At 31.8% G+C, this 14,610-nt stretch overlaps 3 protein-coding genes across 10 annotated transcripts in view; 1 reads left to right on the top strand and 2 right to left on the bottom strand.

Annotated features, from left to right (window-relative positions):
- Positions 1-3: 3 nt before the first annotated feature.
- On the bottom strand, positions 4-2,739 carry LOC145332027 (transcription elongation factor 1 homolog). Of its 2 annotated transcripts, XR_013884007.1 has the most exons (4): positions 2,603-2,739; positions 1,734-1,799; positions 1,048-1,467; positions 4-316 (listed from the first exon to the last, which is right to left on the bottom strand). XR_013884007.1 is itself a non-coding variant. In XM_080176936.1 (3 exons), the coding sequence occupies exons 1-3, from the start codon at positions 2,708-2,710 to the stop codon at positions 1,384-1,386; spliced, it is 258 nt and encodes an 85-aa protein (XP_080033062.1). In that variant the 5' UTR covers positions 2,711-2,739; the 3' UTR covers positions 4-1,383. The 2 variants fall into 2 exon arrangements, 1 of the variants encoding a protein (XP_080033062.1); XM_080176936.1 differs by having other exon boundaries at positions 4-1,467.
- Positions 2,739-14,610, bottom strand: part of LOC145332023 (uncharacterized) — a 38,091-nt gene continuing 26,219 nt past the window's right edge. The window contains exons 23-25 of one of the 7 annotated variants that reach the window (XM_080176924.1): positions 6,180-7,167; positions 4,408-5,627; positions 3,538-4,143 (exon numbers count right to left, since the gene is read on the bottom strand). In XM_080176924.1, coding sequence (XP_080033050.1) covers positions 7,078-7,167 — 90 coding nt within the window. In that variant the 3' untranslated portion in view covers positions 3,538-4,143; positions 4,408-5,627; positions 6,180-7,077. Of the gene's footprint in view, positions 3,162-3,537; positions 4,144-4,407; positions 7,168-14,610 lie in introns of those variants that run through there. The other 6 variants (XM_080176927.1, XM_080176926.1, XM_080176925.1 and 3 more) reach the window with 6 other exon arrangements.
- Positions 10,006-14,558, top strand: LOC145331642 (uncharacterized). The gene is made up of 3 exons (XM_080176419.1): positions 10,006-10,471; positions 11,469-11,551; positions 13,699-14,558. Exons 1-2 carry the CDS (start codon positions 10,006-10,008, stop codon positions 11,483-11,485), a joined length of 483 nt encoding a protein of 160 aa, XP_080032545.1. The 3' UTR covers positions 11,486-11,551; positions 13,699-14,558.

Raw genomic sequence — 14,610 nt, 5'->3', positions numbered from 1 at the left:
ATATCTGAAATACGATACAAAATCATTTTCAAATAAAGTAGAAAATTAATTTTTATTCATTAATGTTGGAAATACAAATATGATTATAATTTTCGCAAATGCAACTAACATTTCATAAGAAAAAAAGAATTACATTTTAGTTGAGATCATTTATTTTGGTTTATAACTTCAATTTTTTAGTATTTTTCTACTTTTTAATCTCATTTTTTTATACAAATTGAAATGTAATATTGACATAAAGTTATATTAATAAGAAAATGATACATTAATAATACAAGAAATACAATAACATATTTATTGAGTGTCAGTTGTGTGTCTAAGAAATTGTGGGGGCAACTTATTGTCAAGCTTTCATAATCCAATTATTGACTTTTCATACCACATGAGAGAGAGAACAGGGATCTAAAGGGATAAGACAATTTCCGATAAATAAGTGTATATCCCCAATGATGCACAACTGAGGTCCGGATATAGTTCTTATCTGAACAGTTACAAGGACCGTATAGAAAAGACTGGTTCCTTAGTGGATAAATGTCCCAACTGTGACAGTTGACACACAACCCAACATCTCTTCAACTGTCGACAAAAACCCACTAACCTCAATACGAAGGATCTATGGAAAAACCCGGTGAAAGTTGCCAGATTTATGGATTTGGCAACAGATGTTAATGATAGAGTTTAGAAGGATCTTGGCTAAAGAAAGAAAGAACATCCCCAATGTTAATATAAAATTACCAATTCCATAGATTACAATTACCTTGTAGTTCAAACATTTGGACACTCACCTCAATAAACCAACCAATCAAAATTCAATAATAGTCCCAATAGTTGTAGGGCCAAGAAAAAGAAATCGTTATTATAAAACTTTGGGGGACATGGTAGTGAAATAAATAGCCTTAAACATTCATATATTTTTGACATCAGCAAAGCATTTGATGGTTAAATATACACTTTACTTACTGCAACTGTACCTAGTAATTCAAGTTCATAGAAATCTTTCTGTGGCGTTTCCAATAGTCCCTAACACATGAATTACGTGATCTTTACAATAATCTAATTGTGCCCCAGTTTGTTTACACAAAATATTCTTCTGAATTTTCTATCGATGATAATAATCGAAAATAATTTCAATTTCTTAGACATTTAATACAATACAATTTAGGTTAGGTAAGGTAAATGTTAATGATTGCCCCTCAGGGTTAGAAAATTGGCCCTGGAAACACATTACTTCGTTTACTTCCCATGATTCAAAAAATATTTTAAAAAACTTGTTTGAAACATTTTTAGGCTTTTGGTTAGGTACTAGTACAAAATGAACATGATTTATTGAAAGCGTCGTCGCTTCTCTACAATTATATATACTTGATGATTCATGATTGATGTTTAACTGAGTTGATTTGCTGCTTCACAGGCGTCAATCCATTCATTATACACGTCCAGCGGCTCTGATAGGAAGTTTATCGTTGCCTGTAAATGAGATATTTTAATTTTTTTAGTCGGTCGATAAGTTATATACTACAGCCAGAGTAGCTTCCTGCTTTAATAACAAATTGTGCCTTGGCATTAAAGGTTTGAAACTACAAAAAATAACACCATTTTAGATACCTCTATAACATAAATTATTTCTAATTATTAAAGAAATTTTTAGACATAATTAATATAAAAACAGAAATTTTTAGACATCATTAATATAAAAACAGAGGATGGCATGTTTTAACTAATGTTATTAGTACCTGAAAATCTTCCATACATATAGTACACTGGATTTTTGCCGCGTTCTTCGTTTTATCCATTTTTACCTAAATAATAGTCAATCAATAAATATAATATTAGGTATAGTGGTAACTTTGTTAAATATACATGTAAAAATATATACATTTTTTTAAAAATTTACAAGTAGTCCTATCTCAGTAAGCAATAGGTATATAGTTTCACTTTTTATAAACCCTAAAGTCTTTGATTTATTGTGCTAGGTCCGTGAATCCTACAACTCTTCTCTAAATATTCAATCCTTATATATCATTACATTTTTTAACTAAATATGCCATATATAATACTAGCGGCTACGCCCCTAGAGGCCTCTAGGGGCACTTGAGGAGAGAGTTGAATTTAATAATTCAATTTCTTATTTTAGATTTTAAAAGAAAAAGTAAAAATAAATTTTTTTTGGTGAGAAGCTACCCTGTTAAGGAGAACCCGATCGGTTCAGCGGTTAGCGAGATCTTTCGGTACAAACAAACACACAGACACACAAACACACATCCTGTTACTTTATTATAAGGATATTGTAATTATTGTATAAAACTCGCCATTCATTAATGTTGCTAGCTTTTGGCAAAATCCAATGAATGTAAAATATATGTACGTGTATATTATGACAGGGGGAAAATTGTCAATTTAGATTGCTAACATTGAACTCGTTTATTGGTCAGTTCGTACATCTAGTGGAAAGGTGGGGATGGGTTGAAGAGGGGGGACCTTTGTTTTAGCCCGCTGAAAGTTTCATTTAATTTAATAGAGAACATTAAAATCTGGTACAAGATACAAGTAATAATATATCCATTCTTAATAAAATAGTTATTGATTAAATTATAATCTTTACCTCACATGATTTTTCATGATTACAAAACGGACAGTTGAACATTGTATCCAGAGGTTCAATATTCTTCTTTTTAGGTCCGGGCTTACGCTTTGACTTTCTTCTTCCCATTTTTTTATGGTCTAGACTCTTAACTAAATCTGAAAACAAAATCAAATTTACCTAAATTATTATTGTTATTACTATGATTATATCATACAGGAATTTTATTATTATTTCATTTAATAAAAAAACAGGGAATTAAAGGAACAATGAAAAATAAAATAAAACAAAAAATAATTAATGGTAATGTATTGTTATTTAAACCTATAGTATTAAAAGAAGGTATATTAACTAATCTTTATAGTATTTTGGTGCACTTAAGTAATAAGTATTTTTTTAAATTCTAGTATTTTTCAAATTTTAAGAGAATAAAAGCAGTAATTTTTACATTTTAAAAACAATTTTTCAAAATATATAAACATATACATAATTAAAAGATTTTATTTTATTTACTAAAATCGCTGTAACTCATAAAACAAAAACAATGAGAGAAATACTTCAAAATATTTGTGAAATAAAACTTAATTATCCAAAAGATAACTAAGTTTTATGAAAAATGTGTGTGTGTGTGTGTATTTTTTAAAATATTATTTATTACAAGACTAGGGTAAAACTTTTAACTTTAAATAGACATTTTTGGGTCAGAAATTTGAAGATTTATTTCAATTTAAGGGGATTTTCAGATATACCCCTTGAACAGTTAAAAGAGTGGAGGGGAATCTTCCAAAGCCATATGGAAATTTCAAAAGAAATTCCCCTTTGCTCCCAAGGGATGAGTAATTTTTTCCTCCTCTCTGTCTGTTCAACTGGTTTTTCTGCACTGTACGTACATCCTAATTTTTTTTCAGGACCTACACTAAATCATTAAAACTAGTAAGAAATGTTTGGGGGGGGGGTCGGTCATTTCGTAACATATTGATCAAATAAGCATGTAAACAAATCATGAATCTGAGAATTGAGATAAATATTTGGTATATAACAAGTTATGTTATAAGACTTGTATGTGACAAAAATAGAACAATAAAAATGTGTCAATGTACACTAAAAATTCTTAATTCTTTTTTTTTCTGTTTCTATCTAAATGTTATTAGTTCATATTGATAAAATGACAAAGATTTGTAGAAATTAGGGTTGGGCCGGATACTTTTTTGGCCGGATACCGGATATCCGGCTGATTTCTAATGCCGGATATCCGGTTCTGGCCGGATATCTGGCCAACGTTCAATATTCGGCAAATTACCGGATGTCCGGCCAGATAACCGGATATCCGGCGTCAAAAATCAGCCGGATATCCTGTAACTGGATAGTTTTAACTGGATAACCGGCCAAACCGGATATCCGGCCCAACCCTAGTAGAAATGTCCCCCCCCCCCACAAATTAAAAGTAACTACTATACTGACATCACAATTTCACTAGGCATATCAAAAGAAAACATCGTTAATAGGTATTTTTATTATCAGTTTATCAAAAATATATTTTCCTAAAATCAATGTTTTAAAAACTGTTTATTATTAATATTTGGCTTGTTTGTATATATACAGAAAATTATTAAACAGATTCTAGAAAAAGCTCATAAAAATCAGTGCAATTTAAATGGATATTAGTAGAAATTAAGGGTCTAGTGGTAAATAAGAAGGATCCCCTCAAAAACACATAAAAAATCTTAAAAAAGCTTTAAAGGGACACTTGGTATTTTACTTAATTATTAGTTGGGACTGCAATGAAGATACTAAAATCAAATAGTATACCTAAAAGACCAACAAACATTTTTGTAGAGTTTGAATAGTAAATGAATCAAAACATTTTTTTAATTTGCTATATTATGTATGTAACAAATTTATATATGTGATAAAATTTTGTGTGCTTTGTTTTTGTTCTACTATTAGTTATAAGAATCTTTATTTGTCCCTATTATTTGTTTCTGCTGATAAAACTCTGATACGCATAAAATCAACTTTTGCTATTGGAAAAAAATACCAGGTTTATATATAAAAGTAACTTTAATTTTAAATATGGCTTAAAACAGTATTTTATTGGCAAATATTGTACTCAACAATGACAATTGACAATTGTGTTCATAAGTAGCGCAGCAATAACATAATTAAGACATTTTAGAATCTTCAAGAAGATAAATGAGTTCTGTTTTGTTTGTGTACTTGTATCACTTGTTTACTTCATGTGATTCAACTTTAACGAATGAAGAGCAAATACACCCTAGTTATAGAGTAGCTGCGCTACTATTGTATATCATGTGCTTATTGCTAGTGAAAAATATAATACAGAAAAAATGTGGCATGCATTAGTATTATTTTTGAATTTTAAAAAAATTCTTAAACTAAAGCAACTTAACAAAAAAATGCATTTGCCTAGATATTTTTAGGCTGCAGATTAAAAAAAATTACAACATAAATAAAAAAACACTATTAATAAGGAGGGGGAGGTGCTTTTTACCATTTTGGTTAAAATTACTGATGTAACATCAATTATAATTAAGGTAGTGACAAAATAACTTTTTCAAGTTGCCAATATAATACATAGTAAGAGCATTGCATTAAAATAAAAATTATTAGGTATCAAACACACGGATTAAAGCAATAACGACAAAATGTTAAAATATGAATAATATGCCCAAGTTATAAGTTCATGGTGTGGTTCCTGCGAATATGTAAATTTTTGCTATATATAAAGAACATTTAAATTGGTAAAAGGAACCATTAAAAATAATGAAAAATTAGCTCATTGGTTAATTCCTAGCGATTATTTTTTTACTAAGCACATTTTATTTTAATTATTACACTTATAAAAAATTAATTCATATCACGATATATTTGGAAGATTTTTATTTTTTTTTATCATTCATCCAGATTTATTTCTGTTTATATCTTTTTTTTATCACATTTTATTAAAATCAACTAACGGACCTTTCTATACAAATAATATTTTATAGTGACGATTCCCTTAAATGGGTAAAGGAAACTTTTTTAGCTTAATGAAAAAGAGGGGGGGAAGTTTTGACACATTTGCGTAAACAGTGAGTATAGGCTTTATCTTTGGACTGAGAGGATAGGTTATTAGGGATAAAATCATTCATATATGATGAATTTTCCCAAGTTTTTAGCTTTTTTGGATAGGCCTTCAGGTTCAGGAGCTGCAGGCCTCCAGGTACAAGAGCTGCAGGCATCCAGTAGGTCTCTGGACAGGTAAAAAGGAAAGTGGATTTTTTTAAAAAAGAGATAGAGATCAACTTATTAACAAAATATGCATCTTTTTACTTCAAATATGTAAATAACATTTAAAAATATGCATATTTTGTTATATAAAATAACCTCTAACTTTTCAACAACAAAAAATTAATTTTGTTATTTACCTGTCCAGCTACAGCTCCTGAACCTGGAGGCCTATCCAAAAAATCTTAAAGCTTGGGAAAATTTATCGTATATGAATGATTTTATCCCTAATAACCTATCCTCTCAGTGCAATGCAAAGATAAAGCCTATACTCACTGTTTATGCAAATGTGTCAAAACTTCCCCCCCACTTGTTCTAAAATATCCTCTGATGAAACAATATGGACGAGACAACAATTTTGTATGTGTTAAAATCTGCCTTAGGTGTATATATGGTGAATATTGAGGCAAAGAATAGTGATTTAATGCATCGTATTATAGACAGCTCTCCGCGGATAATAAAATTAAGATTAAAACTTAATTTGTTAGCCCCGAAGGACTGATTCCCAGGCCAACAAATCATTAATTTTATTTGAATATTCGTGGAAAATTGTATGTTATACGATGCTGTACATGATTTTACAGTATGGCAGAGAACAGGTTCTAATCCAGTGGATATTAATCGGTTTCGAAGCCATACTGGAAAGTGCTATTAATTTAATTGCTATTGTCCACTCCCTCAGAATAACAAGATCTTTAAACTAAATAGTAACTAACTAGGGCAAAAACAGATCTTTCAATTTTTCATATACACAAAAGAATTCTGCAAAATAAAATTTAATGAAGAAAAAATCATTCAAATTTCATCTTTGAAAACATAAAAATAATTGTATATACCTACTAACCATTTAAGATCACTTTCGAAGAAGAAAGGAACTCCAAACATTAGAAATAATCTCGGTTGACAATACTGACAATTAGCATTATAAATTATTTTACTTCAGTATGAGAATATGATAAATAAATCCACACATAACTAGAGAAAAGAAAGTTCATTTTGTTTTTTAGTTTTTGTAGATTAAGATCATTTGACCGATCATGATCTTGAATAGAATTGCATTATATGACAATCTAAATAACTTTTTATTTGTAGTATTTACTATTGTTTACTTTCAACCATTATTTGTTTTCAGCAAATTATATTTTTTAAAATTCTTAAGAACCAATTTAATTTGACTTCTCTTTGACTTGATGCTGATTTCTTGGCATTTATTTAGCTGCAGCAGAGGCGGTTTCTGTGTCTGAGCCATCTTCGTTTTCGCTCACGTAGCCCATTTTTGCCAACATCTTAGCCTTCTTCTATAAAAAGAAAAAAAAACATGAAAATTTTTGATTTTGTATCAAAGTTGTCATGTGAAATATTCTGATGTTAAGGGAGTTAAGATATCCTTACATAAAGTAGTAGTATGTATGTCTGTATGTAGTAGCTAGACCGATATGGCTCTCCTTTACAGTGAATCTTTGTATAAGTACCTCCCTTCTTTCAAGAGAAATCGCTACTGGAATTTTGTGTTAATTTTTTTAAATTGAAAGTGAAGGGCAACCTTCCCCTCTTCTTTACTCTATTGACCCTAGAGGCCTTTGGGGGGCGTATCCGATAGCAGCCAAAAATACATTTGTTATTAACTCAAAGTTCTACTTACAATATGATGGAAAAATATAATGAATCATGCCTAGATCACTAACCTATGTTTTTAATACTTCACTTATTAAAGAAACAACGAAATACTTAATGCCATTAATCTTTAAACACAATTTTAAACTGAAACTGTAATGCTATACAAGTGAAAAGTCCTTTTCATTAGTTCTAACATTGCTGCGATAACTATGCACATAGTTGTCCTTACGTAATAATCCATTGTTTAGGTTATCCATCAACAATAGAATATCAACATTTGCCAGAACAAATCCAAAGAAAATAAAGTCATAAACTACATACAACAAAGCACCAAATCTTATCCACCATTGCTCATGTCCTAGCATTTAAAGAAACATATCTACAGAACTAATATTGGGACATCCAAGACTTTTTATTATTTATAATCTTAATTCAAATGGCTTTTTAACTTTCTTAACAATGGTTTTTAAAACTCTTTATTTTATGTTTTTATAAAAATACAGTATATCTATTTTTATTGAGAATTTTACACATTTCATATTTTAGCATAAGCAAGTGAAAAAAACATTTTATTATTCTTAATCAATTTTGAATATTAATATAAACATTTTATTAGTGAGAGAGCCTCTGTTACTTGTACTATGTCCTATTGTGATTGTATCCATCTATTGTCCATAAGATGTATATTCTCTCATTGGCTATGTACAGTTGGTAACAGGGTCTCTCTCACTTCAGATCATGATAACGGATGTTTGAGCGTTTGGTATCACTTTATTCTAATCTGAAAGACCTAAGACCTACAGTAGTGCTGCCAGCGGGAGGAAGTACTGATCCTCCAGAGGCAAGCACACAGTGTTGGGTCAAGCTATATCTTCACATAAAACAAGGTGTGTTTTTGTTCCAATTTACGTGGTGGCAGCGAATTAAAAACTCACACTCTCTGAAGCAGCTTAAAAATGACGGCCAGAATAAAAGTCGATCCTCCAACACAACTTCCATCTTCTGGAATAACTGCAATCCAGCACAAGCAATGGAAAGTTGCTCTAAAAATATTCCTTCATCAGACTCCAGAATTTCGAGAATTTTATCCTGGAGGACTCTACCCTACCTGGGTCTCTCTGGAAGAGGATCCAAACAGAATTGATAAACTGGTTGGATTAGACACACCCCCAGAAAACTCTGACAAGAAAGAACATCTTGCCCAACGCAGAATATACCTAGAAACATTTCTGGGAATAATAGCAAGATATTCTGATGAGGGTGACTTTGATGACATTATGGAAAAAAGTACATCACTCGAATGGATCTTCCAACACCATGAACGTAGATATGGTATCCAGAGGAAAGGACGTTACTTATTCAGACTAGACAGTATAAGGTTCGACAAAGCTACTATGGATGATTACAATAAATATTACAATGATCTTCGTTCATGCTTCAAAAGTAATTTGAGAAAAAAAGATGAACTTATCAAATATAGAAATACAACTTTGAAAGAGGATGAACGTATATCACCTACTACAGAGTGTCTCCTCATCCAAATGACACTGGAAAGAATTGATCCCAGACTACCAGCGGAGATAGATCGCATTTTTGGATACCGTATGGATGATAACACAACACTGATTGATCTACAAAGTGAAATCTTTTCATATATACCACGTGCATTAGCTTCTTTAGACCGAGAGGAAAACATGTCTTGCAATGCACATTGTGTTAGAAATGAACATTTTCAACAACCAACAAATACAGAACCAACTCAACATGATCTCAATGCCATGTATGGCCGACAACAACGCCAACAACCGCAACAGCAAAGATACCAACAGCGGGGTGGTAACAGACAACAACATAAACCTGCTCAGAAAACACAGAAATTCTGTAAGGTTTGCCAAGCGCTTGAACTTCCACAAAATGTAGTTCAATCCCATTATCCAAATCAATGCAGACGTAAAACAATGATACAGGAAATAAACGTCGACACTGTTTCTGGATATGATCAAGATTCTTGCCAATACCAATCAGATGACCAACACCAAGGACACACGGATTACCACGATTGACTAGGCAGCCAGCAGCCTCCAGAGGCTGCTCTCGGATCAATCACAACAGATAAGGAAACAAAAACCTTAATCCCACACCCATCTCAAATATTAACTGTGTTTAAAAAGGACAATTCACCAATTCATATCACCCTCGATGGGGGTGCAACAGGCAGTTTTGTACGTCTTGATTATGCAATAAAGAATAAATTCAAGATATTCAAAAATAATCAAACTGCTGGTTTAGCTGACAACATTACCAATGTAAAATCTCTGGGCTACGTTGAGGAAACTTTTTACAGAGATAATTGGAATGTTCAATTTAAAGCGCTGGTGGTTGATAACTTAAAGGCTGACTGTTATGGAGGCCAACCCTTTCTCATAGAAAATGATATTATACAGAGGCCCAAAAAGCAAATCATAACGGTTCACGGCAAATACACCGTTATGCAGACCAATGCAAACATACCTGCTACAATGCCTTACTCCTCTGCAATATTAACTATAGCTAACATGAAACTTAACAACACTGTTCTCTTTCCTGGACAGAGTATTGATGTAACCATACCTGCAACAATTACAACTCCACATGTAATTATTGAACCAAGATTGGAAAACAAGCAAAATTGGCCATCCCCTCAAGTAATAAATGTTACAGATGGTAAAATTCAGCTCTCTAACAATCAGGACAAACCTGTAATTCTTGGTAATGATGTTCATGTTGTTAGTATTTCAGCATGTGATGAAATTGACCAATCTAAAATTAAACAAATTCCTCACACATCAACAAATATAGTTACCAGAAAGGATCATATCAACCAGGTCAACAAAACCATAAACAAAAATGTCTTATCTGAAACTCAAATCAAAAACCTCGAGACTACTCATACAAGATTCCAGGATGTTTTTGACGGCCAAATGACTGGTTACAATGGATACTACGGTAAGCATTTTGTTACTTTACAATGGGCGGACGATTCTAGACCAAAAACATCAAAACTTTATAGTCCAAAATGGTCATCAAGTAAAGATTTAATGTTACAAAAAAAGATTGATCAATTAACTGAAATGGGCGTGTTGGCTGATCCGTATAAACATGATATCCAAGTAAAATCTATTCATCCATGTTTTTTGCAAAAGAAATCTAGAGCCGCACATAAAGATATTGACAATTGTGACATTTCTGAAGTTAGATTTCTAACGGCGCCAAATTCGGTCAATGAAAAATGCCGCCAAGTGCAAACAAAAGTGCCTGACCAGACTGAAATTTTCCAATTTTTGGGGAAAAATCCGTGTGTCATATATGCAGATCTCTTTGAGTCTTTTTTTCAAAACCATTTATGCAAAAAAGATTGGGGTTACATGGCAATAAACTCACCCTTCAAAGGTCTTCGTGTTTATACAAGATCCACCCAAGGCCTTCTAAATCAAGATGAAGAACTCCAACAACTTCTTAATAAAGTTTTAGGTGATCTTATCATGGACGGGATATGTATGAAGATCGCCGATGATCTCTTGATTGGGGGAAAATCATATGATGATGCAATTTTAAACTGGCAAAAAGTTTTAGAAAAACTCTCTCTTTCTAATCTTAAATTATCTCCTTCCAAAGTCCGCATATTCCCCTCTGAGGCAACAATATTTGGCTGGCTTGTAAAAGGCAATGTAATTACCCCCGACCCCCACAGAAAAGTGGCTCTAACTAAAACTAGGTATATTGATATCAAAACAATCAGTGACATGCGCTCATGGATGGGTATATACAAAACTTTTTTGATTGCCATGCCAGCATTGGCTGAAATAATGGATCCCTTTGATAAACTTGTGGCTGGTGTAAAAGATGGTAAAGCATTGATTACATGGACTGAAGATCTTAAAAATAAGTTTGAGATCGCCACAAACAGGATTATTAATGATACTAAATATCTTTCTCTTCCTAGACCAGATGAACAACTAGTTTTGATGCCTGATGCTACTGTGAAGGATCCTGCCATTGGTTTTATTCTCAATGTTGTCCGGCAAGGTAAGATGTTACCAGTTATCTATTATAGCTACAAACTAAATGACAATCAAAAGAATTGGTTTCCATGTGAAAGGGAAGCACTTGCCGTCGCTATTTCTGTAAAAAAATGTAGCCATTATATTGTAGAATCAAAGTCTCCCACTCTCATTTTAACTGATAGTAAACCCGTTGTTGAAGCCGCAAAATTGATTTCAAAGGGCAAATTTTCTGCATCGTCTAGAATGACGACTTTTCTTATGTCAATCAATAGATATAAATTAGATATTCAACATGTCTCTGGCAAATATGGCCAAAATTTGGCCGCTGATTATTTATCGAGAAATCCGTCACAATGTATAAACTCTAAATGTCAAGTTTGTAAGTTTATTACTGAAACTGCCCAATCTACATTAGCTTCTATTGAAAGCTCAAATGATATTCCTCTTGGTAATTTAAAGTCCTGGAAATTAATGCAAGAACAAGATTTTGCATGTAGCGAAGCCTATAAACGGCTAAAATCTGGTCAACAACCTGCAAAAAAAGGTCCTTTCTCTAATGATATTAGACGCTACTATAATGTTTGCCAGGCCAAAGAACTACTAGTTGTTGAAGATAAGATTCCTAACACAACCCAAACAACATCTAGAATTGTTATTCCAAAAGAAATGGTCCAAGCCGTAATTGTCCAATTGCATTATTCAAATGAAAAACACTTGTCTGCATACCAATTAGAAAAAGTGTTTAATAGATATTACTTTGGCATACACATTAAACAGATTATCCACGAAGTATTGGATAATTGTATGCTATGCAAAGCTAATAAAACTATTCAAAAAACAACGCCAGAATACAGATCTGTATCCAATCCAGAGCATCCAGGTCTAATCTTTAATGCAGATGTAATGAAAAGACATGGCCAAAAATTTTTGATCTATACTGATTTATTCTCTTCATACACTACAGCAAAGATTATTTCAAATGAAAAGAGCACATCTCTTTTGCAAGGACTTATTGAATGTGTCACTCCAATAAGATCAACAAATCCTATTCTAATAAGAACCGATGCAGCCACAGGCTTTCAAGCATTGCAAAACGATCCAAGCCTGCAAAAATTGCATATAAAAATTGAAATTACAGATCCTTCTAATAAAAACTCAATAGCTACTGTCGACAAAGCTATCAGAGAATTAGAAAATGAAATTGTAAAAATTGCGCCTCATTCCTCTGCTATTAATCAAACTGTTTTATCAGCAGCATTGCAATCTTTAAATTCAAAAATTCGCAATAGAGGCCTCTCTGCTCATGAAATTCTATTTTCACGTGAAAACCAGTCCAACAAAAATTTAACACTTTCTGATGATAAATTGTTAAATATTCAAAAAGAAATTAAAGAATCTAACAATGAAAAGTCCGCAGCTTATATATCAAAAATTCCCTCTAAAAATGATTGTTTTCAAATTGGCGATATCATTAGTATAAAGTCTGAAAAAAATAAAAACAATATTAGGGATGGATATATGATTACATCCACTAATAAAGAAACCTTACAAGTCAACAAACTTATCAGATTCCACGGTGAAAATACAAAATTGCAAAATAAACCACGTATAATCCAATCAAGGGATGCATACAAAATAGTCCAAAACGTGAAAAATAGCAATTTTAAAAATTCTGAAATAAATCCTAGTAAGTTAGAGTCTGAACATATCAAGATTCAAAAGGGGAAGGGGGTAACAAAACCAGCTAAAAAGTGGCAAGCATTTGGTAATTTTGAAATTTCTTTTGATGAAAATTATGAACAACCTAAATCAAAACCTATCAGTTTGAATTTGCCCAATGAAATCAATAATGAAACAGATGATGAATTTTTTGACTTTGATGATACAATAATTGATGAAAACCAAAATGATCCTTATAATGAATATAGAGAGTGGGAGCGAAACCAAAGAATTCATGCAAGGGAATCTTTAAATCATTTAAATTCAACTCCTAAAAGTTCTACAGCTGATCTTGTAAACAATATTAACTGTGAGAATTTACCCAGGCAAAGATTAAGATCTTCAACCAATTATGAATGGGACCATAATTTTGATTTAAATCATTCTACACTATCTTCATCTATAGATAGCGATGTTTTCACTTTACCAAACCCATCTCCATTCTTACAGGTTCATAACGTGGATGAATTAATACTAAGAACATCTGAAAACATTGATACCAACAGATGCCAATTATTGGAAGGTTTATTACCTCCACCATTACATACGTCAGGAAAGAAAAAGAGAATATCTCCACCTAGACAGCAATTACCAATGGAAAGGACAGATACACAGGAATCAGAATCAAGTCCTCCACCAGCCGCCAGGACTAGATCCAGGACAAGGTAATGTACAGTAACATGCTCTCATTTATTAAAACTATAGTGATAATAAATGTGAAAATATGCCATTAATGCCATTTGTTTTTTTTAAAAAAAAGCCAAAAGTTAAATTTCTATGAAAGAGAGGCCAAGGAGGACAGCGTAATAATCCATTGTTTAGGTTATCCATCAACAATAGAATATCAACATTTGCCAGAACAAATCCAAAGAAAATAAAGTCATAAACTACATACAACAAAGCACCAAATCTTATCCACCATTGCTCATGTCCTAGCATTTAAAGAAACATATCTACAGAACTAATATTGGGACATCCAAGACTTTTTATTATTTATAATCTTAATTCAAATGGCTTTTTAACTTTCTTAACAATGGTTTTTAAAACTCTTTATTTTATGTTTTTATAAAAATACAGTATATCTATTTTTATTGAGAATTTTACACATTTCATATTTTAGCATAAGCAAGTGAAAAAAACATTTTATTATTCTTAATCAATTTTGAATATTAATATAAACATTTTATTAGTGAGAGAGCCTCTGTTACTTGTACTATGTCCTATTGTGATTGTATCCATCTATTGTCCATAAGATGTATATTCTCTCATTGGCTATGTACAGTTGGTAACAGGGTCTCTCTCACTTCAGATCATGATAACGGATGTTTGAGCGTTTGGTATCACTTTATTCTAATCTGAAAG

Source organism: Acartia tonsa, chromosome 11 (genome assembly GCF_053477335.1).
Source record: "Acartia tonsa isolate MP-2025a chromosome 11, ASM5347733v1, whole genome shotgun sequence".
NCBI classification, from domain to species: Eukaryota; Metazoa; Arthropoda; class Copepoda; order Calanoida; family Acartiidae; genus Acartia; species Acartia tonsa.
Note: the sequence above shows the minus strand (reverse complement) of the source record. Positions and strands in the feature narration are given on the sequence as shown.

Coding starts and splice junctions, on each gene's coding strand:
- LOC145332027 (XM_080176936.1), bottom strand. CDS start 2,710: ATGGGAAGAAGAAAGTCAAAGCGTAAGCCCGGACCTAAAAAGAAGAAT. Junction 1,800..2,602: donor ATCATGAAAAATCATGTGAG/GTAAAGATTATA, acceptor ACTATTATTTAG/GTAAAAATGGATAAAACGAA. Junction 1,468..1,733: donor TATGTATGGAAGATTTTCAG/GTACTAATAACA, acceptor TCTCATTTACAG/GCAACGATAAACTTCCTATC.
- LOC145331642 (XM_080176419.1), top strand. CDS start 10,006: ATGCCTTACTCCTCTGCAATATTAACTATAGCTAACATGAAACTTAAC.